The sequence below is a fragment of the Cataglyphis hispanica genome, chromosome 2 (genome assembly GCF_021464435.1).
Source record: "Cataglyphis hispanica isolate Lineage 1 chromosome 2, ULB_Chis1_1.0, whole genome shotgun sequence".
In the NCBI taxonomy this organism is placed as follows: domain Eukaryota; kingdom Metazoa; phylum Arthropoda; class Insecta; order Hymenoptera; family Formicidae; genus Cataglyphis; species Cataglyphis hispanica.
Window position 1 is genome coordinate 8,101,250 of NC_065955.1, and position 27,886 is coordinate 8,129,135.

General features: G+C 30.3%; 2 protein-coding genes and 1 long non-coding RNA gene across 7 annotated transcripts in view; 1 reads left to right on the forward strand and 2 right to left on the reverse strand.

Annotated features, from left to right (window-relative positions):
• LOC126858809 (uncharacterized) overlaps window positions 1-27,886 on the reverse strand; it is a 116,372-nt gene that overhangs the window by 35,726 nt on the left and 52,760 nt on the right. The window lies entirely within an intron of this gene.
• Window positions 63-8,949, reverse strand: LOC126858739 (adenylate cyclase type 9). The gene is made up of 8 exons (XM_050609244.1): window positions 8,665-8,949; window positions 7,431-7,720; window positions 5,955-7,333; window positions 5,612-5,866; window positions 5,091-5,539; window positions 4,851-5,006; window positions 4,560-4,759; window positions 63-4,488 (listed from the first exon to the last, which is right to left on the reverse strand). Exons 2-8 carry the CDS (start codon window positions 7,709-7,711, stop codon window positions 2,775-2,777), a joined length of 4,434 nt encoding a protein of 1,477 aa, XP_050465201.1. The 5' UTR covers window positions 7,712-7,720; window positions 8,665-8,949; the 3' UTR covers window positions 63-2,774.
• LOC126858746 (kinectin) lies at window positions 9,629-27,356 on the forward strand. Of its 5 annotated transcripts, XM_050609257.1 has the most exons (17): window positions 9,629-10,144; window positions 10,845-11,003; window positions 11,214-11,377; window positions 13,730-13,915; window positions 14,358-14,682; window positions 15,758-16,533; window positions 16,626-17,297; window positions 17,540-17,646; window positions 17,820-17,988; window positions 18,307-18,393; window positions 18,705-18,953; window positions 19,069-19,212; window positions 19,301-19,438; window positions 19,626-19,790; window positions 19,924-20,004; window positions 21,677-21,922; window positions 25,981-27,356. In XM_050609257.1, the coding sequence occupies exons 2-17, from the start codon at window positions 10,856-10,858 to the stop codon at window positions 25,999-26,001; spliced, it is 3,678 nt and encodes a 1,225-aa protein (XP_050465214.1). In that variant the 5' UTR covers window positions 9,629-10,144; window positions 10,845-10,855; the 3' UTR covers window positions 26,002-27,356. The 5 variants fall into 5 exon arrangements, with proteins under 5 accessions (XP_050465214.1, XP_050465215.1, XP_050465217.1 ...); XM_050609258.1 differs by lacking the exon at window positions 13,730-13,915 and having other exon boundaries at window positions 9,630-10,144; XM_050609260.1 differs by lacking the exons at window positions 21,677-21,922; window positions 25,981-27,356 and adding an exon at window positions 23,585-23,653 and having other exon boundaries at window positions 9,630-10,144.

Here is a 27,886-nt window from a genome sequence, read left to right on the forward strand (position 1 = left end):
GACGTAACATTATTGATTTATGCCAGAAGGAAGAGGAAATCCGCTTATTTTCAAGACCTTGCTCGTGTTTTTGTACATCAACTATAGCGAAATCAGCTATAGTATCTTGTATATATTATATTGTAATAAAGAAATTACATTGACAATAATGACATGTATATCATCAATATACGCTTGGCGTCTCTCTCTCGTTGTCCGCAAGACTTGTATATGTTGATAAATATACACACACACATCCAATTCACATAATATATTTTATTTGATATCTCTCACACATATATATGTATAACATATGCTTTTTTTAAAAATCGGCGAATGTAATATACATATATATTTATATATTATCATTATAAATCATGATGTTTGCGGATACGTTTTGACTAATGAGCTATTATTTCTCTCTCATTATATATTCTACATATAACGCAAAAACTTATAATTGACTCTCTCTCTCTTTCTCTTATAATTTTATAATCTCTCGTACTAATTATTTCATTTATGTTCCACGATACGACAAATTGAAGCGATACATTGCAGTTTCTGTACAGCACTACAATTTTCCTTCAATTTCTCCGAAAAGAGAAATCCTATATTTTAAACAAAAGCTTTAAATATTTTACAACATATTTACAGAAATTGGGATCTCTTGATGTCCTTTATTATATATGACATTATTACTTTCACGTGAAACAATATCTCATTAAGTTAAACATTACTTAAAATTACAACCACATTACGTGCAGGATATACAACGTCGATTGTGATCCAGACCCAAATTTATCGCATTATACTTGTATTGTATATACCGCATATAACAAATACAAAGCGCCTAGTTTTCCTTTCTGTCAGTATAGTCCAGATAAATTCTCAAAATTTGTACATATATATGGGGTACGTAACAATATATGCATAAATATTATTTCTTACAGCATAAAACCATCGAACGCTTATCATTAAGATTTACAAAAAAATGCAATAGAATATTCTTTGGAATCCGAGTAGCAGGTTTGTGTCCAGATGTAATAACAGAGACGTTTGGGATACGGCTTATAATAGCGACAAGAAGCACTTTGTTATAAGCTTGTTACTTGCGGCCAGTTGCTCCGTCGCGAGCTTTGTTTGGAATGTGTATAATGCAATTTATTCAATGCACGTATGCATTGTACAACAAATCTAAACAAATTCTAAACGAAATCTATACTTTTATATATGCACGCGTTCTGGCTTAAATCGTTACTTCCTATCTTTGGTCTTTCATAAAATTATTCTTCATCATTTGTAATCACTAAAACCCTAAAATTTCACTTTATTCATCTCTCCTTATTTCTTTTATGTAGATTAATTTTCAAACGACACTTATATACAACAATTTATCTTTCTTCCATTATATACGTGCCGCATTACAATATTAAACAGGAAGACAAGACCGTTTGTAAATTTATTTTTTTACTTTTTAAAATTTATTTATCTTATAACGGGGTATTTTCTCGAGTTTCGTTGATTTTTGTCGCGCGGGACGCACTTCGCTGTTGTTCTTAGAATATTGAGAATAGAATAGAAACGTAACACTTGTTTTTATCAATTTCTCAAAGTTATATCGTAAAAACACTTCACTATTATCGTTCACTCGATTGAAAAAAATTACACATTTTCGAGACTCGATTTATAGGAAACAGATATAGATCAAATACACCACAAATATACACATATCTATTCACGCAAGAATCATATTCGTAACAATTACATCCATACACAAATATAATTATTACCATTCCAATACTCAATAACGTAAAACACTTTTAAAAAAAGATTCCTCCGCCCCTTCTCTCATCCAGTTTTGTACTTGAGACAAAGGCAGATCTCAGATAATCTCCCAGGATATACATTCATATATATATCTCTTCCCATTATACATATATAATATATTGTTTAATATTTACAAAAATACAATAATAACATCTCTCATTAATAAATATCTTTCGTTAGCTGAGTTTGAGCAGTCAACGGATAAGGCGAGTATGTTTTTTTTTTTTTTTAATAGAGCACATATACGATTATTGTTCGAACAATGTATACATGTGTGTACACACACGCGCGCGCGCGCCACACACACACACACACACACATATATATATATACACACATCTTTCTTTCCAGTTTTCCTTTTTATATCTGTTCCTTTTCATTTTTTGTTTTGTTATACATCTCTCTGATCATTTTTTCAGCACAAATCTTATTAAAAATGACTCTGTGCATCATTAATCTTTTGAAATTAAAAAAAAATATATAAAAAAATTTGTCGTAAAAAAAAGTTTTCGTATAGTGTATGAATTGAATAGAATTGCATTGATCATTTTTCCACTTCTTATTTTCAAATATTTTATTAAATATTTATGCACATTACACTTCACATTTATGGTACATATTATAAAAAAAATAAATAGAAAGAAAAAATCTTTAATATTTGCACAACAAAATTAAGATATTATCAATAGAGAAATATCTTTTTATAATGTAACCAATGCATAAAATTTGAAAAAAAATAATTGAAAATAAGAATCAGTAAGATTAATGCAATTTAATTCACACAATGAAGTTCTTATGTATCTCCGAAAAATAAGCACAGTAAAATATTACGCTATAAAAAATATTCAGATACTAAGAATAGACAGATCTTATTCTAAATGCTATGATCGTTCCAGGCCACGAGCAGTTTCGGATCCTCTTGATATATCATAGCTATACAAAATATCGGCACTTTTAAGCGTTGGTCATCAACCAGCATTATTTTTCTTTCCCAATAACAAAAATACATCCATATTGTCTTTGCCTTTGACGTATACCTGTCCGCGCGGCTCGAATTCATATCGTTCCGACAAAACATCTAGACAATTGCCGGCCATTTGTATCCTACCGGCGACCCCGGTGGAATCCATTCGCGACGCAATGTTGACCGCGTCACCCCAGATATCGTAATACAATTTAGTAGCGCCAATCACGCCGGCTGTAACATCGCCGTAATTGTAGCCGACTCGTAGGACAAGCTTGAAGCCCAACAGATCTCGATTGAAATCGTATATCACTTTGTGCATTGCTACAGCAAAGTCAAGCAACTGGAATAGATGCGTGTACTCGTGCTCGCTTTGCTGCCTCACCTGTGGATTCAGACCACTCGCGGCCATGAATGTGCTGCCGATTGTCTTGATCTTTTCGACATTCGCGTACTCCGGCTTCTCCAGCAGCTCATCGAAATCGCCTATAAGCTCATTGAGCACACGCAGATACTCCTTACCGCCAAGATACGATTCGTCGTACAGCTCGTTGAAATTGACAATACTGGCGAAGATAATGCCCACAGATTTGTGATTCTGCGAGTACTTGGCGGTTGTCTTCAGCTGATCAGCCACATATTTTGGTATGATATTATGCAACAACCAGTCGGCCTGATTCTTCATTGATTGTACACGCGTCTTATCGCGCGCTGCAACCGCATTACCGTGGAAACACAATCTATAACTGATCTCAAATTCACGATTCAGAAACCAGACCAGTAGCAACAACAGCACCATATCTAGGTATATTTCTGAATTGTATAATCTCTCGTTATATCCGGTGTATGCCTGTCTTTGAATCGTAGTTTCTTGTCGCTCTGTATGTTTCGCGATTGACATTTTTGTCGCAGCGGTCGTGACGACAAAATCTCTCGTTGCGTTCGGGAGACTTCCTAAACTATTTAAATCGCTTCGTTCACTCGCGAGCGATTTGAAAAAATTTGGATACAATGCCGCCAATTGCGCCAACTGCGAGCTATTACCAGGATCGCTACTATTAAGACTACTGAGATTCTCCTGGTGATATGGGGATATGTGACTTACCACAAGACAGATGAATAATGCGCCGGTGAGGGTAACCAACAGATTCTTCATCCAACAATTGAGTTGCGTGAAATTGCAGAAGTGGACTAGCCCGACAAAGATTAGGTAGCTGTAGTAATATTCGAAGTTACTCAAACTCCGAAAGCTGTTACATGTGAAATTAAGTAAGATGGAGATGATTGGTAAACCGACCAGAACTGCGCCGCACGCGTGCCACGGATACCATCGGGAAAAGAATCTAAAGATACTCTGCGTGAACGTGGTATGAGCAATGTGTGGATAGAAAAGCTGCCGAATGCAGAGTAATACAGCGATAACTTGAACAGCAGTGGTAAGCACAGAGAACACCATGTAATAAATCGTCGGTTTGCAGAGAAGGAAAAGCGAGATTGTGATAGCCGTGTAAACCAGAGCGGATATCAAAATATCAAAGTATGTATTGAATCTCGAAGTAGCCAAGGTAGGAGGATTATCACCAATACCCTCGTTGGCTTTGTGCGCATTTTCTCGATATTCTCTCTCCATTTCCTCGTTTTTGAAAAAGAGAGTAACGCTCGAGAGCGGCGGTTTGACGAAGTATGAGCGCTGAGAACTCACATTGTCCTGTACACATCTTTAAAGTAAAAGATAAAAGCTTTAAAAAATTCACTATTTTTAAAGTATATTGAAAAATTATTTACTTACCTAATTAACTGAAGATCGGATTGCTTGCGTAATTTATGAAAACACGCGCCGAATGTATCGGTTACCATCGGGGGAAACGGATAAGGAGGCACTGATGATGAAGGTTCATGAGTGGAGTTTAACGTTGAACTAGAGGTATAATAACCACTGACCCTGTGTCCTAATAAATCACCCTGGGCCATTCCATTCAATAGATACAACTGCAAATCCATAAAAAGAATGTCTCATAAAGCAATTTATCTAATAATTAAAAATATATCAAAAGATAATACAAGGCTTATAAAAATATACCTGTTGTTGTATACTACTTCGCCTGCTGTTACTCTTGATACCAGAGTCTTTCCTACTGCAAATGGAAGAAGCATGACTAATCGGCTCTTGACCAGATAATAAAGGACTAGAAGGTACAGGATTTGGATCCATTTCAACGCCATTACCCAGAGGGATCTACAGTAAGAACCAACCATAAGCGCTAACCACAGTCATAAAGTATGCGATAATCAGAAAAAGAAGATAAAAAGCGTCACTAACTCGTCTAAATCCATTGCATTCCTCATATGTCTGAATATCGAGTTTTGTTTGTCCCATAACGATATTTTTTCTCTCTTCTATCTCCAAAGGTATCATTTCTTCGGTTGTTCGTTGTCTTTGTAGATACTTCCACGGCTTATTCCGCACTTTCTTCTTGCCATAACTAGCGGTAGACGTTGGACTTTTGTTCGAATCCTCTTTTTCATCCATAGTATCACCGTCGTTTTCAGAATCTAAAATACTAGGCAAGGAATTGGCCTTCATCCTATAACTACTTGCGTTGGTGACCATGTGGAGATAGTGATGGCGCGGCTTGGCTTGATTGTTGCATGATGCCAAACGATTCCGCGATTGCATCAATGGCGAGATACTCTTGGGTGACGTGACATTTGTGATAAATTGATTCATAAAGTCTGATTTACGGGCTCTTATAAAGTAAGTTTTAACACCTGGAATGATAAAAGATAAGCATGTATGCATTATATAAAATTCAGAATTTTTTGGTACATCATTTTATTTACCATTGACTATTTCCCCATTTTCCGTAATGTATTGGTCTCCCAAAAATCTCAAAGTATTCTCACTCAGATGCACACGGCCAGGTTTTCCCGTGCTTTCCAACTTGTTTGCCAAAGTCACGTCATTCGACCAGACATCAAATTTGAATCTCTTGGTACCCACAATTCCACAGAGTACAGTGCCTGTGTGCACACCCACTCTCATGTTTACGCCTTCCCGTCTCTCGATGTCGAATTGTTTTATGGCTTCGATCATGGCTGTTAAAATAAATAATGTACAATATTAGTTTCACGATTGAGATTTTCTAGATATTATAGTATCTGGTATAATGTTGCTTACACATACCTAGTCCCATTTCTATGCAGCATTTGGCATGATCGGATCTCGGTTCGGGACATCCGCTGACGCAATAGTAACAATCCCCCAATGTAGAGATCTTTTCACATCCATGATGCTCACAGAGATCATCAAAGCGTTCGAACAAATCATTGAGTATGCCCACGAGTTCCTCCGCGGTTTTATTGGAACTCATTCTGGTGAATCCGACGATATCAGCGAACAAGATACTCACGTCTTCCATAGAATGCATATTGAATGGACGAAACAACGAACGAATGTCCGTGTTATTGGATGGTATCGAGCCTTTTTTTAGAGAATCCTCTCGCTCTCTCTCGCGCTCGCTCTCTTCCATGAGCCAGTCCGCAACCTTCGGTGGCATCACCGAATGTATCATCTTCTCCTTCAATTGCTTCTCTACTTCCAATTGTCGACGGACCAGTAAAGATTGACCGACCTTCATAAACGTACCACGCATTCTTACAAAAGTCATTATCAAGATATGCATGCCTATCAAATGAATACAAATCTGCATCAAGATTCTTATCGCGAGATTCGTGGAAAAGATATCACTGGCATCGAGCATATTATCGCTAGTATAATTATCTATAGGAGATGCTTTTACAGTTGAGCTAATAGTGGATCTAATCATGGATGGGATACTGGAATTTAATCTCGTAAAGATATTCGGGTCAATGAGAGCACCATACAACCGTTGAGTTACCGGTTCTCGTTCTAGAAATCCGGATCCCATATTTTGTATCGTATCTTTATCTTCATGTAGTATCGTCGATATCGCTTCTGTACTGCTAATTGTTGTAGTAAATTCACTAATATTACGTATCACATTCTGTAGACCAGCAACATTTAGAGGATCCTTTAGGGATGAGTGCGTAAGTACCAACGTTTTCTCTGCTGTCGTATTATTCAGTCCTGAGGAATTATTTCGTATAATACGTCTGCTGTGCTGCATATCTTTCGAGCCATATAAATAGGCAGTCAAAATTTCAAACATTAACGAGTAAAGCGTGGCTATTCCCACGCAGGCGTAGAGCGGCATCGGCAGCACCGTATAAATTATCAATAGAATTTCTGAGCACAGAGCAAAATGTCCGACCAGCGTTAATCCGTCCACGTGTGGCGGCACCATGGCAAGGAAGAACAAGGATAGGAAACAGAGCGTGGACGCGACTCCCAGAGAAGTCGTCAGTACATAAGATCTGTAGTAATCCGTATATGTTAAATAAAGTACAGCCGATACCATGGCAGCGACGATACCGAAAAGACCTGCTATCGCCGCCCATGTCGATGTTTCGTTTTCTATTCCGATTATCACAAAGTACATTAGCCATGATAAAGACACCAGCAGGATATATGTGAGAGCATATCTGTAAGAAACAATAAATAATCAGAACAATCTTTTAATTGTGATAAAAATACAGATTACTTTGATCACGTGTATACATAATACATCATAATACAAACCGAAATCTTAATCTAATTTGAGGAAAGGCACTTCTCTTAAACTGTTCCTCGAGGATTTCCGAATCAAATCTTGGATTCCACCACGATCTTGGTGCTGCACGTTCGAACGGTACGGGTAAACTGATACCGCAGCATCCTAAGCCCTGACTACTGTGCGCCAAGTACGTCTGTATATATGGCGCCAGAGATATGTGAATTTCGTCCTCGGCATCTTCACTATCGTCCTTTGCTCTAGTAAAGCTGACGGATGAGCCACGTTTCCGATTCAATTGAGGAGACATATTGATGATCTAATTGATAGATGATCATATTGAAAAAAAAATAATGATATTGCTCAGAAATATAGAAAGAATATTTAAAAAATGTTTAATGAGGATTAAAAAGTAATATATAATCTGAAAAAAATATATATATTGCTGATAAGATTGATGAAATATTATCATTTGCTTATATATATTATAAAAATAATTCCATAACATAGAGTATACTAAAAAATTAAAATTATTTTTTATATGTTATATGTATATCTTGTGTATATGTATTCTTATTAAATATATTTTTTTCTCATATATGTTAAAATTATACATATAAAATTTATATCTCTTTTTTATTTCACAAATTAAAAAGTAATATATGAACTATGTATTAGGATTACAGAAATATAAAATTTACTATATACACATATACATATATAAAACAATTATTCTATTAAATATCATCTGTAAATATCATGCAGCTTAAACTATTGACATATGTATTGCTATCTTATTGCAATAATAATAAGCAGCAGCTGCTAAAAGTATTATGTGAAACACATTTACAAAACGCTATCAATAAAGATCTTCACAATGCACATCTTATGTTTTTTTGTTTTACATTATTACAATGATAAGTATAATATTAAATATAGTCACATAACACACAGAATATTAATATAATTAAAAAAAAAATACATTTTATATTTATTTTAGAATATAAATTTTCTTTTATCAAAATAATTTTGTAATAGAAAGAAGAATTTTTTTTATTTTGTGTAACAGATTTATTTACACATATTAACGAAACATGATTGCAGATATTTACAAAATACTTTTCGCAAATTTTCTCATCTTATGTATGTACACCATTATAGGCGCGATGTATAAATTATCAACTTCAATGTCAACTCATTAATTGTTATTTGACGATGCAAATGAAACATGAGATTTAAGAGTAATGATTCTACGAAACTCACCGCAAGTTGATTCGTTTCAATCAAAGGCGAGAACGCCGGAAAATTTGAGAAATCATCCTCCTTAATAACATCGGAGGTATTTGCGAGAATCAGCTGTCACAGAACGCCATTTTTTTCATAGCTCTCCTTTCGAGCGACCGTCACAGAGGCGCGAGGAGACTTCGATGAAATCAACGCCGAGGCACACGGACGGCGCAATGAACAAAATGTCACGGGTGTAAAAATATTACGCGTTTCCGTAATAATTGCTAAAACATTCTCGGCTATGACGTTCCGCAGCCATTTTGAATCCAACAACTGTTCCTTTATGCCGGATTTACAAGGGGTATAATAAAGCCTTTAGCCCGGATCCACATAGGTGTAGCAAGCCTTAAACTTAAGCTTAAGCCATAAGAAATTGATCAATCACAGTCAAATGTGAAAAGAATAATCAATTGTTATTGATAAGTTTTTTACGATTAAGGCTTATTATACCTATTATAGATTCTTTCTGCTTTAATAATAAATCCTAAAATATGACATAGTTTTTGGCCAGAAATGTTTCCCGCTCCGATCTCTAAGCTTTAAACGAGCTGGCTGGATTCCAGCTCTTACGATTAAAATTTTTGACCGTTATAATTCTGGCCGTGTTCCGATATTACTGTCAGTACTAAAAAATCTATAGTTCACGTTTCGTGACCTATAGATTTTCAATACTGACAGTAATATCGGAACATGGGGTCTAAAGGCTAAAGGCTTATTACATCTATTGTAGATCTGGCCTTAATTTTCAATGTGCGTAGCTGATGCGGGCATTAGGCTGGCCAATCATAGTTACTTCTCTGAAGAATGGAGTGACTGTGATTGGTCAGCCGTTATCCCAGCGGAAGTGAAAATAACTGCACTTTCGCATCCGCGCATGTTGGCCACCATATATGATCTTTGATAATCTCAAATCTCATAATCTTGCCGACGTTGGCCAACGTCGCGACGCGTGTTCAGTGACACGCATGCAAATGTGCAACATCGACATTTTAAGGCGTGTATGCATCGTGGATACGGACAGAATATGACGGTTTCGGCATTCGCAGAATTAAATTAGATTGATTCGTCATCGTTATAATTGATACCAAATCGCGTCGAGAAAAAATTGTCGAACCGTCGCGGACAGTCGCGGATGAGCGCCGTCATCTCCTTGCATACGTGGCAAAGGCCGTTCGCCAATCAGAGGAGCCGTCAGCCGATAGGCGTGGCTTGCAGCGCCTAGTATAGCTCGCTCTACGTCCGGCTCCGGTCGCCATAGCGCTACGAGGAATCGTGTAGTGCGCGTGTAATTCTCGCTCCGTCGTGCTTGCTTTGCTCGCTCGCTCATTCGTCTCGCGATTAGCCGCAACGTGAAATCATAGCACGCGCCGTTCCTGCCGAGGATCGTGTCCATCCACGGAAGTGTTGTCCACCGCGTAGCATCGTGTCCTGGAATCTAAGGAAATAAACAGCCTCGGTAAGTGGTCGTCGCGGCGAACACGGCGTGCCGGTCGCCGTAACACCGTTAAACGTGTTGACGCGATGATTCGCCGGTACACCTCGCGATTACACCGTCGATCAATGATGTGTCGATGATCCGCGCGCTCTGTCATCCATATGTCATCGTCCTTTTCCGAAATTTCACACGACCGTTCTATCGTGTCCGACTTATCCCGCTCCGCTCGCTTGCATATGTATACGTATTCGTCGATGATGTTCCATCGTCATGCTATTGGGACGTGTCTCAAGGGCAAATTCACCAGCATACGATCCGCGACCGACTTTTGTTTTACTCTTTATTGTTAGCGAGAATTTCGTGAAATATTATTGACCATTTGCACTCGTTTTTGTTTTTTCTCAAAGTGTGTATATTCTTCACTCACACAGTTAATTGTTTCTTTATTCTTCTATTACTTATAATTGTCTGAGCAAAGGGCACTTTTTCTTACAAATATCAGTAATGTATTATCTTGATGATTTATACAAAATCTTTAAACAGTGTATCAGTAGATCTAAAGGATAAACATTCATGTAAATATATTTAGATTGAGTAATACTATATAATAGATATAGAAAAATAAGAAAATATTGTAAAAAAAAGAAAGTACTCCATTATAGTTAATACATACAACACAATTAATGATTGATAATCTATTTTATAAAATGGTGTTTCGTAGATAAGACAAAAATGGATATCCAGACAGGACTCGTATATATTGGTATTGTTGTCATCTCAGCTGTAGTTATTGCCTGTATATCAACATATGCTATGAGAGAGAAATCTTATGAAGAAGCAATTGCCGAACAGAGAAAGCTTCCTGATGATCTGTTGTCAAGTATGTTAATTTGTAAAATTAAATTTTCAATTTAATAAAATCATTTTAATGCATATAATATAATTTAGTTACAGAGAATAAAAATTATTAAAGAATTATATAGATAGAAATAAGTAAAAATTATAAATAAAATATATAAATTAAATAAAATATTAAATGTTGTAAAATAATATTGTCTTATATTTAAAAAATTTATTATTGTATTTTTAGATAAAAAGGATAGAAATAAAGAAAAAAAACATAAGAATAAGGCAGGGAAGAAAGCAAAAGAGAAGAAAGAGGAGAAAGATGACAAGGATGATAAGGATGAAAGGACAGAACATGTACAATTTGAAGAAACTCCCCAAATACTGCCTCCTGAACCACCAGTACAAGTGAGTTTACAATTTATTATTTTATTGCTGTTATTCATTAAAGAGACTGTAATCAATCCATAAGAATTGAACAAAATTAATGGTATGGATTGTTTCTTGTTCAATATTATCTTAAGAAAGCTTGCTAGTACAATTCTATTTTAATTATTAGAAAAAATATACATATGTGTACATACTATGTCTATTTACTAGATATTTTTATATTGTTTTTACTACAGTCACATATATAGGTATATATGTGATTAGGCACATATATAATTGCATTTTCCCTCTCGCACCAGGTAAAAAAAAGTACTGTAATTATGACCGTTTCCTAATATAAAAGACATATGTAAAGATGAAATATTCAAGATTTTACTGCTACATATTTCATACATGAAATACAATAACCTAGGTGATACATAATATGATATATCATTACCATTGAAAAGAGATTCATTAACAGGGCTGCAAGTCATATATTTTTATTCCATATAATTAGTTGTCATATAATTTATAGGACATACATCTCCACATAAAATTTTTGTAATTGTTACTATTACACATTTAAGTTTAACATTTCACATTTACATTATTTCCAAACTTCATATAAAAATAATAATTTTTGACATAAGCTAAACATGAATATAACAGATAAAATAATTATTAAAAAAAAAAAAACAATTTACATATTATTGTATTATATTCATGCATATCGTACATAAGAATATCTGAATAAATTTTAATATATATTAATTATATACAATACATATAAATATGATATAATAATACGAAAATTTGTATAAATTCTTATGTATAGTATGCATGAATATGAAACAATAACATGAATATTTGCATATTTCTTATACATTATATACATTATATAATAATGGGCATTACATTGAATAATTTACAGATGATTATATGTGACGATAAAATGTATTTTATCATAATACATAAATGGAGTCACTCACATTAAATTCTGGACCGACGCATAAAGACAAATAATATATTTATACTTACAGAATAATATTTTGTCATATCATATTATGTTGTTTCGTTGTCGTGAATCACCGAATCACTTAATAAGAAACTCTTGTTTCAAGCATATATATTTGACATTTAAGATTTCCAAATTAAATAAATTTTATTTTATTTTTATTATATTATTATTATTATTTTTTATTATATTATTATTTTTTTTCAAAGAAAAATGCGATTTAATGGAATTAAAGAACTACATTCATTTATATTATCATATTTTGCATGTCACTTTTTTTGGCTACTTTCAATTGTTAATTTTCTTTTAATAATTTACAATAATTCTTGTTTTGTAAAATAAAAATCTTTTTTAAAAATAATATTATTTTATCTTTTATAAATGTTCTTTGTAAATAAAAAACAAAGTTCGTTGCTTTTTTCAACACTAACAAATTTATATAAATAATGTATTGGTAAGTTATTTGAATATATATATATATGTGTGTGTGTGTGTGTGTGTGTGTGTGTACATATATTTAAATGGGAAAGTTATTTGTCAAATTACATATGAACTATTAGATTTTATAAATAGAAATATATTATTATTTGGAAAGAATTTAATTCACATGTATAGTTTTTTAATAATATGTTCATATTTTAAGAATATGATTTTGTTTGGATCTTCATGCTATTTGATTCTTATATATGTCCCATTGATAAGTAACTTTGAAAGTTCAAGATTATTCTCTAAAAATAACTTCATCATACATGCAACAGCATTCCAATGATATTGCATTCTCTCTCTTTCTCTTTTTCTGTTCTTCGACTACCTTATCACTTAGATAACAAGAGTCAGACATGACAAATCTCTCTTCATTAAGAGAGAAAATTGGATACTTGTCACAGAATTTTAGCCAACTTTAATTATACATAAATATTTTTTGGACAGCTATACATATAATATGTTTACATTATAATTATATAAACCTTTAACTCTTTATAAAGATAATATTGAAAAATCATTAAAACAGTTATATGATGGAAATCATAAATTTCAGGTTTATGTGCTCAACAAGAGGACAAAATAAACATAAGGTGAAAAACGGCTTAATAAATCGCTAGCAATAATTTATAATCAATTAATTTTAATATTAATTTTTAATATATATTTATCAACATTTTAAAATCACTTAAAAAGTAATTATTTATAAATTACATTCTATATTATATTATGTAAAACATATTACTATGATATAATATGATTGAGTTATGTATGCCCATTATTACATAATACCATATGGAATTTTTTGAGCATGCTGCTTGATATTTTTTAATGCATTTAATGCTTTTTTTATCAAAATAATATGAGACATACCTGCATTAAACTCTTAGGAGAGTAACAAAGGCAATAAGAAGAAAGGAAAACTTGAAAAGATAAAACCAATCCTCGTAAATAAAGACGAGCCATTGGCCATTGTGTGGCCTGAATTGTATCCTTCGCAATCTCCCTTGGCAGAGGCTAATCATTTTGAACTCATTCATCCAAAAGATGACCTTGAACTCGTACGGAGTCAGAGTGTGAGTGATTATCATTTGCACAATTTCTTGCACTATGTATATTTTGCTATACCTTGCATTTTGCTTTATTTCGTAATTTAATGGTTATAAATATAATTTTGGGTTGCTAAAAGAAGAGCAAAACTAACTATTTTCAAACATTACTTCGCAAAACATTAAAATTGTTATCATATTTCCCACACATGTGTGTATGTGTATGTGTGTGTTAAATATTTTCTAATAGAAAACATATTGATTTATGAAACATTAATAATTATGCTGGAGATGTTAATAAATGTTTTAGGTTAACAATGTGTTTTTTATATTGCTATAGAATATTGCTTATAACTGAGTATTAATATATTATAAAGTTCCATCTTTTTTTCTTGAATTTTTTATTATTTAGTTATTTTGCAGGAATAATTTAATATTATAATAACAATACATATCTGTTACAACACAGAGAGAGAATCTTCAGCAGATTACTCAAACAGAGACAGTAGAAAAAATTAATAAATCACCAAAAGATACACCAACCAAATTGAAGAAAAATAACAAGGATACTATAAAGAAAAAAGATGAAAACACTAAAGATGAGAAGCAGGATTCTAATCCTCATACTAATTCGTTTTCTACTAATAAAGAAGTTATAAAAGAAATAAAGGAGCAGCAGAAGGAGACCCCAGTTAAGGAAGTAAAGGAAGTTATTAAAGAAGTTGTAGTTCAGCAGTTATCAAACAAAGAACCAAAAAAGACAAAAAGAAAGAATGACATCTTATCTCAAATTGGTAAGTCATATTGTTTGTAAAGATATTATTTATGTTTTATTTTTACATATTTTATACATATTTTATTATTTCTTATGATTATTTTTCTTAGATATTGCTTTTACATTATTTAAGATTTGTTATTTTTAATTCATACTTATCTCTACAGTCGCACCTGCTTAGATCAATAATCCATTTCAATAGTAAATGACAATAGTATAGTACCTTGAAGATGATCTAAATCTGTATGTGTGTTATATTTGTATGTATGTTTCTTATAGAGAGCAAATCAATATCTACTCTTATGTTACATTCTATAGTCGGTTATTTAATTGATTGGAAGTACGACTTTACTTCTCTCTCCCTGTATCATAAAACTTGCTCTTTCTTTCGTAGTTTATATTATTTGATACTAGTACTCATATATTCCTGTATTTGATGTTCCTGATATGAGTATATCATATATTCATATCTAACAAATATAACGATTTATATTATGATTTATATAAAAAAAAAAACTAATTATAAAATTGCGATCACATAATAAGAAAGTCGCTTTCGTGAATTTTTAAAATAAATTATTCTACACTAAAAAAATTAAATTAAAATTTGATAAAGCGCATGTAAAATATGTGAAGAATCTACTCAAAGCAAAGTCAAGCAAATTCTTTTGAAGTGCTTTGGAATGTGGTTGAGGTAGAATCTTCCCTTTCCATATTCATACACAGGTCAACGTCCGTGCGCTATACCGGGTAGTACTACAATACGAACAGTGACATAAATCTTTGATATATTTTGGAAACAATAATTGTGTAATCATTGAAAAACTGTGTATAAAAATTATATTTTTGTATTTAAAAGTTACACATAACACATGCATGAAACATTTTTCTATAAAATACATATTTTAGAATTTTTTGAAGATAACTTTTAATGTGTGTGTGACTATATATACATCTATAAATTTATATTCTTGAAAAAAATAATCTATACATTTAGATTATTTTATAATAAAATAGAATTTGTAATAAAAAGTTCAATATTATTATTATTATTAATGTTAATTATTAAAGCTAAACTTTTTTTTCCTTTCTAGATGGGGATGCTGTCAATGTTGAATTATTGATGCTATGTATTCAAAAGGCTGAGCTAAGTCGATCTGAAATACAAATCCTTACCAATCAACTTTTGAATAAGCAGCAGGACAATCCGTTAGAGCATTCCGAGTGGACGGAAGGTCGCGCCGACCCTGTCATCAAGCTAAAAAAACAATTGGCGGAGAAGGAAAAAGCATTGGCTGACGAACATGAAGCGAGTGTGGCTTTCCAGAATAAGTTGAAGGAATTGCGAGCTGAATTTAATTCAGAGAGATCTAGGCTTTTAGCGAACATCAAGCAGCTGGAAGATACGTTGACTGCTAAAAATACAGAGAATCAGACCTTGCATATGCGAATGCAACATATCTTTGAAAGCCATGCCGCAGAAAAGCAAGGTTTCTCCAGGCAGATTGAACAGCTGCAGACCAAAGTGGACGAAGATGCTACCATTATTCATAAATTACAAGAAGATCAAGGACAAACTCAGGGTCACTTGCAGCAGGAGTTGATGGCACAACGTAAGCAAATGGAGGTGCAGTTTACTCAGATGCGCGAAAACGAAAATGCGTTGAAGACTCAATTGACCCAGAAACACGTAGAGGTACAGGAATTGCAAAATGAGCTACAAGCGACTTGTGAGAGCAGTACTGCAGAGATGGAGATATTACGCCAACAATTAGGTATAATGCAAGGTCAATTGATGCACTCGGAAGGACAATTGCAACACTTTAAGGAAACAAGCGATCGACTACAAGACGCTGCCAGGCAACTTGAGGTGAGAACTGCACTTCATAGTTTAGATTCAACAAACACTTATAAATTTGGTTATTTTCTATATTAGCATTGGGGCTTTTTTTTATAATTTAGGAATCCCATTGTGCAAACGCAGACTTGGATCATAGATTGAAAAGCGCGCATCGGCATGAGCAGGAATTGCAGAAGCAAATAAATTCGCTGCAGGCCGAACTGAATATCGTGAAAAGTGAAGCCAATGAAGCGCCTACTTTAAAAGCTGAACTTAGCAAAGCTCAAACTGAATTGATAAAATTAAAGTCAGAATTGTCAGTTTCATTGAATGAGGCCAAATCAGAAGCAACTCAAATAACAGCCTTGAGAACCATGTTGAATAACAAGGAGGATGAATTGAAAAAATCTCAGGACAAACTCAATGTTGTACTGAACGATCTGCAACAATCCAATGCGCAAGTCACGCGTATGGAATCTAAATTGAATTCTATGCAAAAGGAGATGGAAGTGATAAAGATCAATTTTGAAAAAACGGAACATAATTTGAAGGAAGCGAAAAACGACGCGAACAAGTATCAAAATGAGATGCAAAGAGTACAAGAGGTATTGGCAGGTGTGCAGGCCGAATTGACTAATGCTCATGCTCAAATCAAGGAAGCCAATGGAACTGCAAGCGAATTGAAAGCTTTACAAACTGAAGTCAATAAACTACAGAACAATGAGAAAAAGGCGACAGACGCACAGTTTCGAATTATAAAATTACAGGAAGAAAATGATAGATTGCGTGTTGAGGTATTGTTTATTTATCTATCTTTTTTAAATCTTTTTTATATTTTTATAAATAAACTGTATATATTTTAGATTATACAACACATTTGTGTGTGTGTGTGTGTGTGTGTGTGTGTGTGTGTATGCGCGCGCGCGCGCCTGTTTTATATATGTTCTATATATGAATAACACACACACACACACATAAAATCAAATTATAAAGATATTAATATATATCTTATGTATATACCTTATGCTTTATATAGCTTGCAGATATTATAGAGAAACAAAAGGAGCTTCAACAACAGCATGAGCAAGAAAAAATTCTTAAAAATATATTAGCTGTTACTACCGAACCTCCACATGTTAATTCGTATGTATATTTAAATTTTTTATTGAACACAATGTGTATTTTTTTGACACTATACATATATATATTAACATAAAATATATTTAAAACATATATTTTCCTTACATCTTATGTAATTATTATATTTTATCTAAATTAACAAATGTGTATAAAATATTTATTCTCTAAATATTCAGAGAAGAGAAAGCTTTACTGGAGTCATTGAAAACTGAATTATCACACAAGAAGGAAGAGCTCAATAAAATGAACGAACGGATACATTTATTAGAAAATGATGCAAACAAACACCAAAGTTCTATTAGCCAACTAGAAAAAGAATTGGAGTTTCAGATATCCAAAAATAATGTAAGTTTTTTTGTTTATTGAATAAAATTGAATTAAATTATTTTCTTATACTTTTGTTTGACAGATTTTAAACAATATATTTTCTAAATGTATTTTAGTTTAAATTTAATTTCAATATAAAACACAAGACTATATGTTTATCGCTTGCATTACTTTGTCAATTTCTTTTCTCATATAAATAGGCATGTTTTTATTTTTTATTTTATTGTTTTTGAAAATTAATATTGTATTGTTTATAATCATCTTATTTACAAAAATTATGATCTGTTATAATCGCATGAAAAATTTATTCATATCTTTCTTAATCTTCTGTCACAGGAATTACGCACAAAGAACTGGAAAGTTGCAGAAGCTCTTTCTGCTGCTGAGTTGCGTGCCAAAACCAATGATGAAAAGAGAATTGAAGTAAGTTTTTGTTATAATATGAATTATTGTAATTAATAATATTATACTTATAATATATATACTAATACTAAATAGTATATAAACTTATAACTATTACAGTAATATGTTTTGTGGTACATTTAAGGAATTTAATTATATTTTTATTATTTTTCTCGAATCATTTCAACTGAATAAATAGTAAATATTAACCAATGTAAATATTTTTTAATTATAATGGAAAAAAGTCAGATCAAAATTTTTTTCTGAATAAATATTTCTTAGATAATCTCTCTTATACATAATATTACTTATATTTCTCTTAATTTAATCAGGAAACAACACAAAAAGTCAAGGAGAAACAAGAAGAAATAACTAAGGCTCTTCTACAGAGGATATTTCCAGAAATTAAAGTGTCTGAGAAAACATATGAGCAATGGCTAGAAGTTTTTGAAGATAAAGTAGGCGCTATTCTGAATGAGTTAAAACAGAACAATATAGATCAAGTAAAATCAGATTTGGAGCGACAAAATAAAAATCTACAAAATATGGTTTCACATTATCAACAGATTATTGATGAAACGGTGAGTTCTCTTTTAACGAATATTACTTAAAAAATATTACTTATAAAAAATTATATATATATATATATATATATATATATATATATATATATAAAATTTTACTTTTCTTTTTTAGGAAGGTATGCTTAACAAACTACAGAGTCATGTAGAATCTGAGGAAACAAGATGGCAATCGCAACTTCAGCAGAAGGAGAATGAAGTGGCGAATCTTAGAGTAGAACTTAACAATATGCAAGCCAAATTAACTTTAAGCGAAGAAGTAAGAATTACAAAAATTTTTATTTTAAAGACAGTGATTTGTTAATTGATGTAGCAGTATATTTCTTTCACTATTATTTCTTTTATAGATCAAGAAGAGGATGAAAGAGTTGGATGATCGTGCGGAACAGAATCGCGCTGAAATATTACTTAAAACCGCGCAAAAACCTACACCTATCAAGGAATTAGATGGTCATGAAATGGCCACTTTAGAGCAATTACAAGAGGTAAAAAATAAATTCATCATTAATGCTTTATTACATGTTTTTTTATTAATTGTATAATAATTTTATTTATTGGAATACATATGTGTATAATACAGAATATTGATACTATTTGAATAGAAATCAGAAATGTGTAATTTTGATAATACTGCTTTATGATATATTTTTTTTTTTTTCATTATTGTTTTAGGAGAAGACCCGGTTATCCCAGGAGTTGGAAGTAGAGTGCAGTAAAAGGGCGACATTAGATGCCGAAGTTACGAAATTACGTTCCCTTGTTGAAACTAGTGAAGCGAGTTTAGTATACGAGAAAAGTCTTGTCACGCAGCTTCAACAGGAAATGTCCCAACTTAAGGTAAGTATTTTTGTTTTTAGCATTATTTAATTTTTCTCTTGTTGTATATAACAATAAATGTTTAAAATTATATGAGAAAAAATAATGTGAATAAATAAATTATATAGAAAATAAAATTTTTTATCATTTCTAGAACGAAATTTGCGGCGGCTGTAGCAGCTCAGAGCAGTCTATGCTGAACGGTCCACCCACATCAGATTCTCTTCAATCCGAGGTTAGTATTTATTAATAAGAATTTATTTGACTCCTATTTATATGGAGTCTTCTCTATCAGAAATACTATACAGCTTTTATATTAACAAAAATTTTTTTAAAACAACGTGTAAGATATTGCACTATGCAGAACGCCGATATGATACTTCACTAATCACAGAAAATGTGACACTGAAAATGTGATTTAATGCCGATAATTACTAATAAGCAGCAGCCTGAGTGTGATTGTTTTGCAATATGAAAATTATTATTGCAAAATTGATAAAATCTATAACATTATAAATGCATGATAAATTGTGTCTTAATATGTATGCATTATTATTCTTGATATGACTTGATTTAAAACTGTAAAATGTAATATAACATTTCGAAAATTTTTTCGATGTTTTAAAAGTGATGTTTTATTTTCTTTTATAGATTTTATATCAATTAGAAGGAATAAGAAGCTCAAACTATATAAAAACATATTTTTGCAATTTCTATGTAAAATTTATATTTTATTCATCATTCATTATTTATATATCAATTTTTCAGTAACATTATCTATATAAAAAGAAGAAAGAAAGGAAGGAAGGAATGCCTTTTTCTATGCTAGATACACATATATAAAATATGTGTACGAAATAGAGATAAAAGATCTTTGTGATCTGTGAATTAATAATGCTTTTTTTTAATGCCTCTAAACTTTAAAATTGCTTACATTTTTATATTGATTGAAAAAAATAAGAAAATGCCATATTAATGATTGTCTAGAATTTTAGTAAATACATAATTTTGCAATAGAATCATGTGTTACAGACGTCAGTTGCAGATTTGCTTAAAAAATGTTATTTCGTGAATATTATATATGTATGCAAACTTGCTTGAAAAAAGTAATTGCCACTGGTTATATATTCTAAATTGCAATTTTTATATTATATACAAGGTGTTCGATAAAGATTGTGCCAATGCTCGTACGAGTGGATAGAGCATAATAAACTGAATAGAAAAGTCCTTTATCATTTTTTTTTATAACGCTTAACATAGGATTTAGGACGCTTAATATAGGAGTTATTATTGAATAGTCTAGCTAATCATTGCCTACTTTTAGCCGGGCGTCGGTGAACCGCGCGGCTGATAGCGGTGCACTATTACCAGACGTGCGGCTCACTAAGACGTGCGTTCGGCTAAAAACCGACGACGATTGGTCAGACTTTATTCAATAATAATTCTTTTATTAAGCGTTATAGAAAAAAAGATAAAGAACTTTTCAATTTACTGTGCTCTACTCGCTCATGAGCATTGGCACAATATTATATTACTGGATACCCTGTATATATCTGGAGCTATCTAATCGACACAGTGATTAATTTGCTTGATATTCTCAAGATATATTATACAGAAATAAATATTATATTATTTATGTTATATTTTTTATAAAATATATTGATAAAAACAAATTTTCCATTTTGAAAATATCTATAGGTATATTTCAATTGTGCATTTCTATTAGCAATTTGATTACTGTGTATCAATTACAAGATTATTGTAATCTAGGTATGGAACGGCAATTTTGCAAATTTTTATCAGCGTGTTGTATTTCTTCTCATATTCGCGAATTGATAATTATGATTTGATAAATTGCCGTTTCCTTTAAATAAACAAATAATATAATGCAATAATCTGGAATACAGCCTCCTCTAGTGTCTGATGCTCTGATAACTGCATTAGAAAATACTCTGCTCAAGAATACAGAGTTTGCAAACTGTTCCGTAACCAAGCCTGTCAATTTGATCAGTCAGTCTGAACAAGAAATTGAGAACAGCCCCCTTACTACAAAATACTCCTCCAAATCTTGCCATATGACAGATCACAACACACAGGCTAATTGGAACCCATTGATTGGTCAGCAACATAAAAAGCACAAGAAAAAGAGGAAGGTAAACTTATAAGTCTGAGACAAAAAAGAAATGTTACTGGCTCGATTACTGTAATAGATGCACTTCAGTTGATTTTTGAAATGTGAAATACATTAGGGCTCAATATTACAAAGAATATTAGTTCCTTCACACATGAAGCGTATGCATTTCTATCTTTTCAACATTTTTTCAGATTGTAAAAATTATATGCATTTTATTTCAGCATTTATTGAATTTTTTTGCACTAAATATTTTAATTTTTATAAAGAAAGATATATATATATATATATATATATATATATATATATATATATATTATTTGTATTATGAATCTCAAAGTTAGTTTATATATTCTTGCATGACACTCTGATGTATCTACTTTTTTATATAACATTTAAATAAGAAGAGACATGACAAATATATAGAGAACTTAATTCTAAGCAATAATAAATGGAAATATTCAAATGTAAGAAATTTTGAAGAATATTTACTTTGTCATGATCTTTGTAATATATATAATACTTTTGATAGATATTCTTTGTAATAAAACTGAGTCCTCCATATTATTCTCATTTTTTTGCTATTATTAAAGTAATATTATTTCGGTAGCTTATACCTCTCTTCAAGCAATAATTTTTTTTATGGTGTAGATTGATTTTGTATAGTTTGACATATTATTTTATTATTGTGGTTTTATTAGCAAGAAAAAGCGAAATTGTATATTAAAGTAGCATGTGATTTGAAAAGTAATTAGATAAAAATTTTATTTTGTAAACTTTGTATAGCTCAAAATTCTTTTTCTTTTTTTTATTTAAACAATATGGTATAAAATAATATATAATAATACTACATTAATGCCGTTTGTATAAAATTACTAGATTTAAACTTTTTATTTTTATGCTAAAATATCACTTTCTTGTTACGTTATCTCTAAAAATAGATAGTATTTACGTTATCTCTAAAAATAGATAGTATTTATCTTTTGCAGTTTACTAGACACAATCACGCAATTGATTAAATAATGATATAAATTCGTCAAGATGCAAACGATTAAATAACGATATAAATTCGCCAAGATGCATAAAAAGTTATAAATTATAAAACTTATGAACATTATGTTATACACTCGTAGCAGTTTTTACATTTCTATATATCTTTCTAAAAACAATATCTACAAAACACATATTACATTTTTTACATTATTTGTATATTTATATATATATATATATATATATATATATATATATATATATATATGCGTAGTATTTATATAATACTACGCATGCTAATACTAAACAATGTTAATTGAAATAAGCATTTAGGAGCGTTTGATACTCTTCCCGTTTTAAGTAATAAAAGAATGCGATTTTTAATTGACATATATTATAATAATGACTTTGTAAATCAGATATGAAATTATTTTTTGACCGAATATGGGGGCTTCTTTTCCTAAATCTGACAATATAAAACAATAAGGAATTTTGTGATTCTTACAGTAGTCTTTGTCCCAGTGTTTGTCCAGTATAAAAAATTTAATTAAAATTTAATATTTATGTATATATAATATTACTTAACAATCACAGATCACTATACAATTGTTTCGACTCATAAAAAAATAGTCTTGTTGTTCAAATATTTGCTCTGTGATCAATAACTATTTAACTGTTTTGATTGTTTCGACAGTCCACTAAGAAAACCATGGCAAAACGGCGCAGATTCGCAGGTATGCAAATCTAAAGATGAGATACTGAGATGTTTTCTCCTAGCCTTTTCGAAAAAGTTTAATAGTAGATCACCGCTAGAATAATTCATGTGTCAGGTCTTATCATAATTTATTTTACAAATTAGTTTTTCATCTCACATATATTTTGTTCTGGCATTAAATTTTTAAATTTGTATTCATAAACGCATATATTTTCAACTTTTGTATTTGTATATTATTATTTTATATTATTTTTACTTTATAAAATATAGAGAGAAATATTTCTAATAGTTTTTGATATAAGCTAATGTTCTATAAAATGTCATAATTTTCTAAATTCATCATTTTCTCATATAAATGGAGAACTCAGTGATTATATTATCACAATATAATAAATCATAGAAGTAAATATACATAAAAATTTACTTTTTACGGGACAAGAAAACTAGGCAAAAAGGCGAAAAAAGGCAAATCGACATCATGTAACTTATATTATAAAATATATTTTTTAATATGTCACACAGTAAATATATAGGCCATATTAATAATACTGTTATTCTATATTCATTATTTGAAATTTATATATTTTGTATCAACTTCTTTGCTGCTCTAATGTTTGTGTGAAGAATGATGTCTCTGATAAGTTACAAAATAAATTTTTTTTTGTTTATTTTCCAAATTTTTTGAATGTTTTTTATTTATATTTTTGAATATGTAAGTACAATATATTTTTATATAAATATATAATTATTTAAAACTCTATAAAATATATTAATTATATTTAATATTATTAGTCGCTTTTGTAATCTTTTTATACTATGATTTGACTTATATTTATATGTTCCATAAACATATTTTACAATGGCTATTGTTGGCATTATATTTTATTTTGTGACTATAATATTATTATATGAATGTCTTTTTGCATCTTGTGTATTTTGGCAAACAATACGGCTAGAAAAATAATTTCTATTCCCATCTTTAATTCCAGCCAATTATGACTTACGAAACTCTTTGGCTGTTAAATCCATATATAATTCATGATATATAATAATTTCTAAATCAGACAAATGATTGATATATTTTATTTTTATAAATTACATAAAGTTATAATTATAAAGCTACATTGATAAATAAATCAAGAAATATATTTAAAAAGAAAAACAAAGATGAATGTAACATATTCAGAAATGTAGATAGTTACACATAATTTGTATCAGCACAAACACTGGGGTAAAGGGTATACTGCGTGAAAAAGAAAAGAAATATCGTATTCACTAAACTAATTAATTGTAACAAACACTAATTATTTTTTATAGCTATATTTAACATACTTTTATTTTATATTGTTTTTCACTCATAGCGATATTTAGCATACTTTACTTATTTTACATATCGCTTTTTATTCCCCTTTTTTTGTTAATTTTATATGAAGCTTAAATACTAAGATAATATATGACATAATAACTTCAAAGATTACAATAAACATTTATCTTTCTTAAGTTACACGCTTTATATATATTTTTTTCAATTGAAATAATATTTGTCTAGTATTAATATATTGCATGAAAAATAAAAAACGTTAAAGCAGAATTTTTAGAAAGCTATGTGTGTATGTATGTGCGTGCATGTGTTATTGTTATTGCGATTGTTAGTAGCTTTCTATAAAAATGTTGCTTTATCACTTTCTATTTTTATGTATCAGTGTAAAATCTCGAATAAAATCGAATATAAATAACATGTAAGCTAAGTATTCTAATAATTTTATTTTTGCTTTATTATTTATTTATTTAGTGTATATGCTAGTGAATATCATATGTGCATTATTCATAAATTCTTAAATATAAGATAATGGAATTTTCTGTTATTTATCTATTTAGTGTTTTATTATAAATGTTGCATGTATACTTCTTCAAAATTGCTTCCAGCTATAAACTAATGAGATTTTCTGAATATGTATGTCTTGTATAATTGATTGTAGCATAATTTAAAAGCATGTGCGTTTAGCTTAATATTAAATTCAGATGACGATGAGAACGCAAGAAATCTTTTTATTAATAAGAAATATTTAATGAAGTGATGTAATATGTATTTCTTATTAATAATCTGCATTATCATGCATGTTCTTTCACATATCTTCATTTGTTCTTCCTCTAATTTCTCCATCAAATAGATATAAATTTTGTGTAATTTAATTGTACTACTTTATTATTGGTTATTAATTTATTATTTACATAATAATATTTATCAACTTTGTACGATGGAAGAACAAGTATAGAATATTGTTTTATATATTGTTTTATATATTTACATTAGTGCATTATCTGTCACAGTCATTAAAATACACTTTATTCATTTTATTAATGTACTCTTTCAGGGTGGTTCAGGAAAAAAATAACTTCGAAAAATAAGCTGCGTTAGTGCAGTGCGAGTACTGACGGTTAAAAAGATGGGATGCAGCACTGCTATATAGATGTAAATGGCATACTTTGCTACTCAGAAGACTAAATATGAAGTGAAAATATTACGGATAATGTTTATTGTAAAAAAATATAAAATATCATATTTTATTATGTGGAGAAAACTATAGATAATTAAACTTGTAGCGATTATAAATGGAAAATCTTGAGATATTGGCGCATGTGATGGTTATATAATTTATAGTTATAAATAGCTATACAATACACAATTGTAAAGATTATCAAAATTGTGCGTTATGAATTGTCGATAATTGATGAATTAATTGTTTATAGATTCTATAAACTGTAACAATTAATAAATTTTAATTCTGTTATGCGAGAGGCATAAAAACATAACAATCACAGGATCTTCTTACAATTCGAGAAAAATTGTATAATTGATTAAATAATGTAATTCCATGACTTCATACTGCATATTGAGATTGATTCTGATATTATTTCTGAGTCACGTACTCTGATTAGTGTCTGACGATTTTTCTTTTCTTTTTCTTTTATTATTAGACGTATATATGGACCAGAAATAATATATATATATATATATATATATATATATATATATATATATATATATACACGCATATATGCATAATATCATATAAAATATATACGACATTTTGTTATCGATAACGAACACAATACACCAGATTTATAAAACAATTTTCATGTTGTTAATTCCATTGTATACAAGTTCAAATTTGTTAATCAATTCACGTGCAATAATCATATGATATAAGGCAAGTTTACATGAACAAGGCGATCGTATATATACAAAAGTTAACGGAAGTTATAATTGCGCCCAAGGATTGTAATGAGCTAGGCATACACGAGATGAATTCGTATATTATTTCGTATAATTCACATAAACTTTTAATGTAATATTTAATATGTTTATATAAATTAACAAACAAATCTATGGACATTAGGAAATGATCCATACCGTTATTTATATTAATATTTAATTCCGTTTTGTTTATTATAATATATCCAACTGTTCTATATTGTTGCAAATTAGCAATATTAGAGTTTTTTGGAGAACGATTTTTTTTAAACTATTACTTGCATGAATGTTTAAAGATACTGTATTAGACATTAATATTGTGAAACTTAAAGAGTTCTTTGTTCATCTGTGTAATCGATTGGTCGCATAAAGAAATAGAATTTACTGTACTGATTTTTGTAAGAGAGGCATGTATGTTTAGTACACCGCGTACTTATTATTTACCGTTTTGTATCTAGAAAGCATATTCATAGTTAATAAAAGTTTACTGTTTTACTTACTGCTGTACTATTATGACAAATCTCAAGGATTTCGCTTATCTATTAATATATAATAGATAACACACTTTTTAAATAATAAACAAAATAAATATTTATTGATATGGTCACATTAATATATATATATATATATATACACACACACACACACACACACACACACACACACAATTAAAGAGTATAATATACAATATACATTTCGAGCGCGAATCATCTCTGTATTATATAACTAGATTAATATCAAACAATTTTACATATTTAAAAGTTGTACTTTTAGATCAAATAAGATCTTCGACCAAATAATATCATTCCTTTTGAATATCAAAAATTATATATTAATAAACTATAAACATTATAAAAATTTTATAAAAACGATAACACTCTTAATGATATATGACGCTATATCTAGCTACTAAACAATATTGCTTTTTTCGCAATATCAATAATATAACAGATATCCAACAAATATCTACAAATTTTAGCCGATATCTATTGATTGATACTCATTGTTTTATTTTTGTTTCGTTT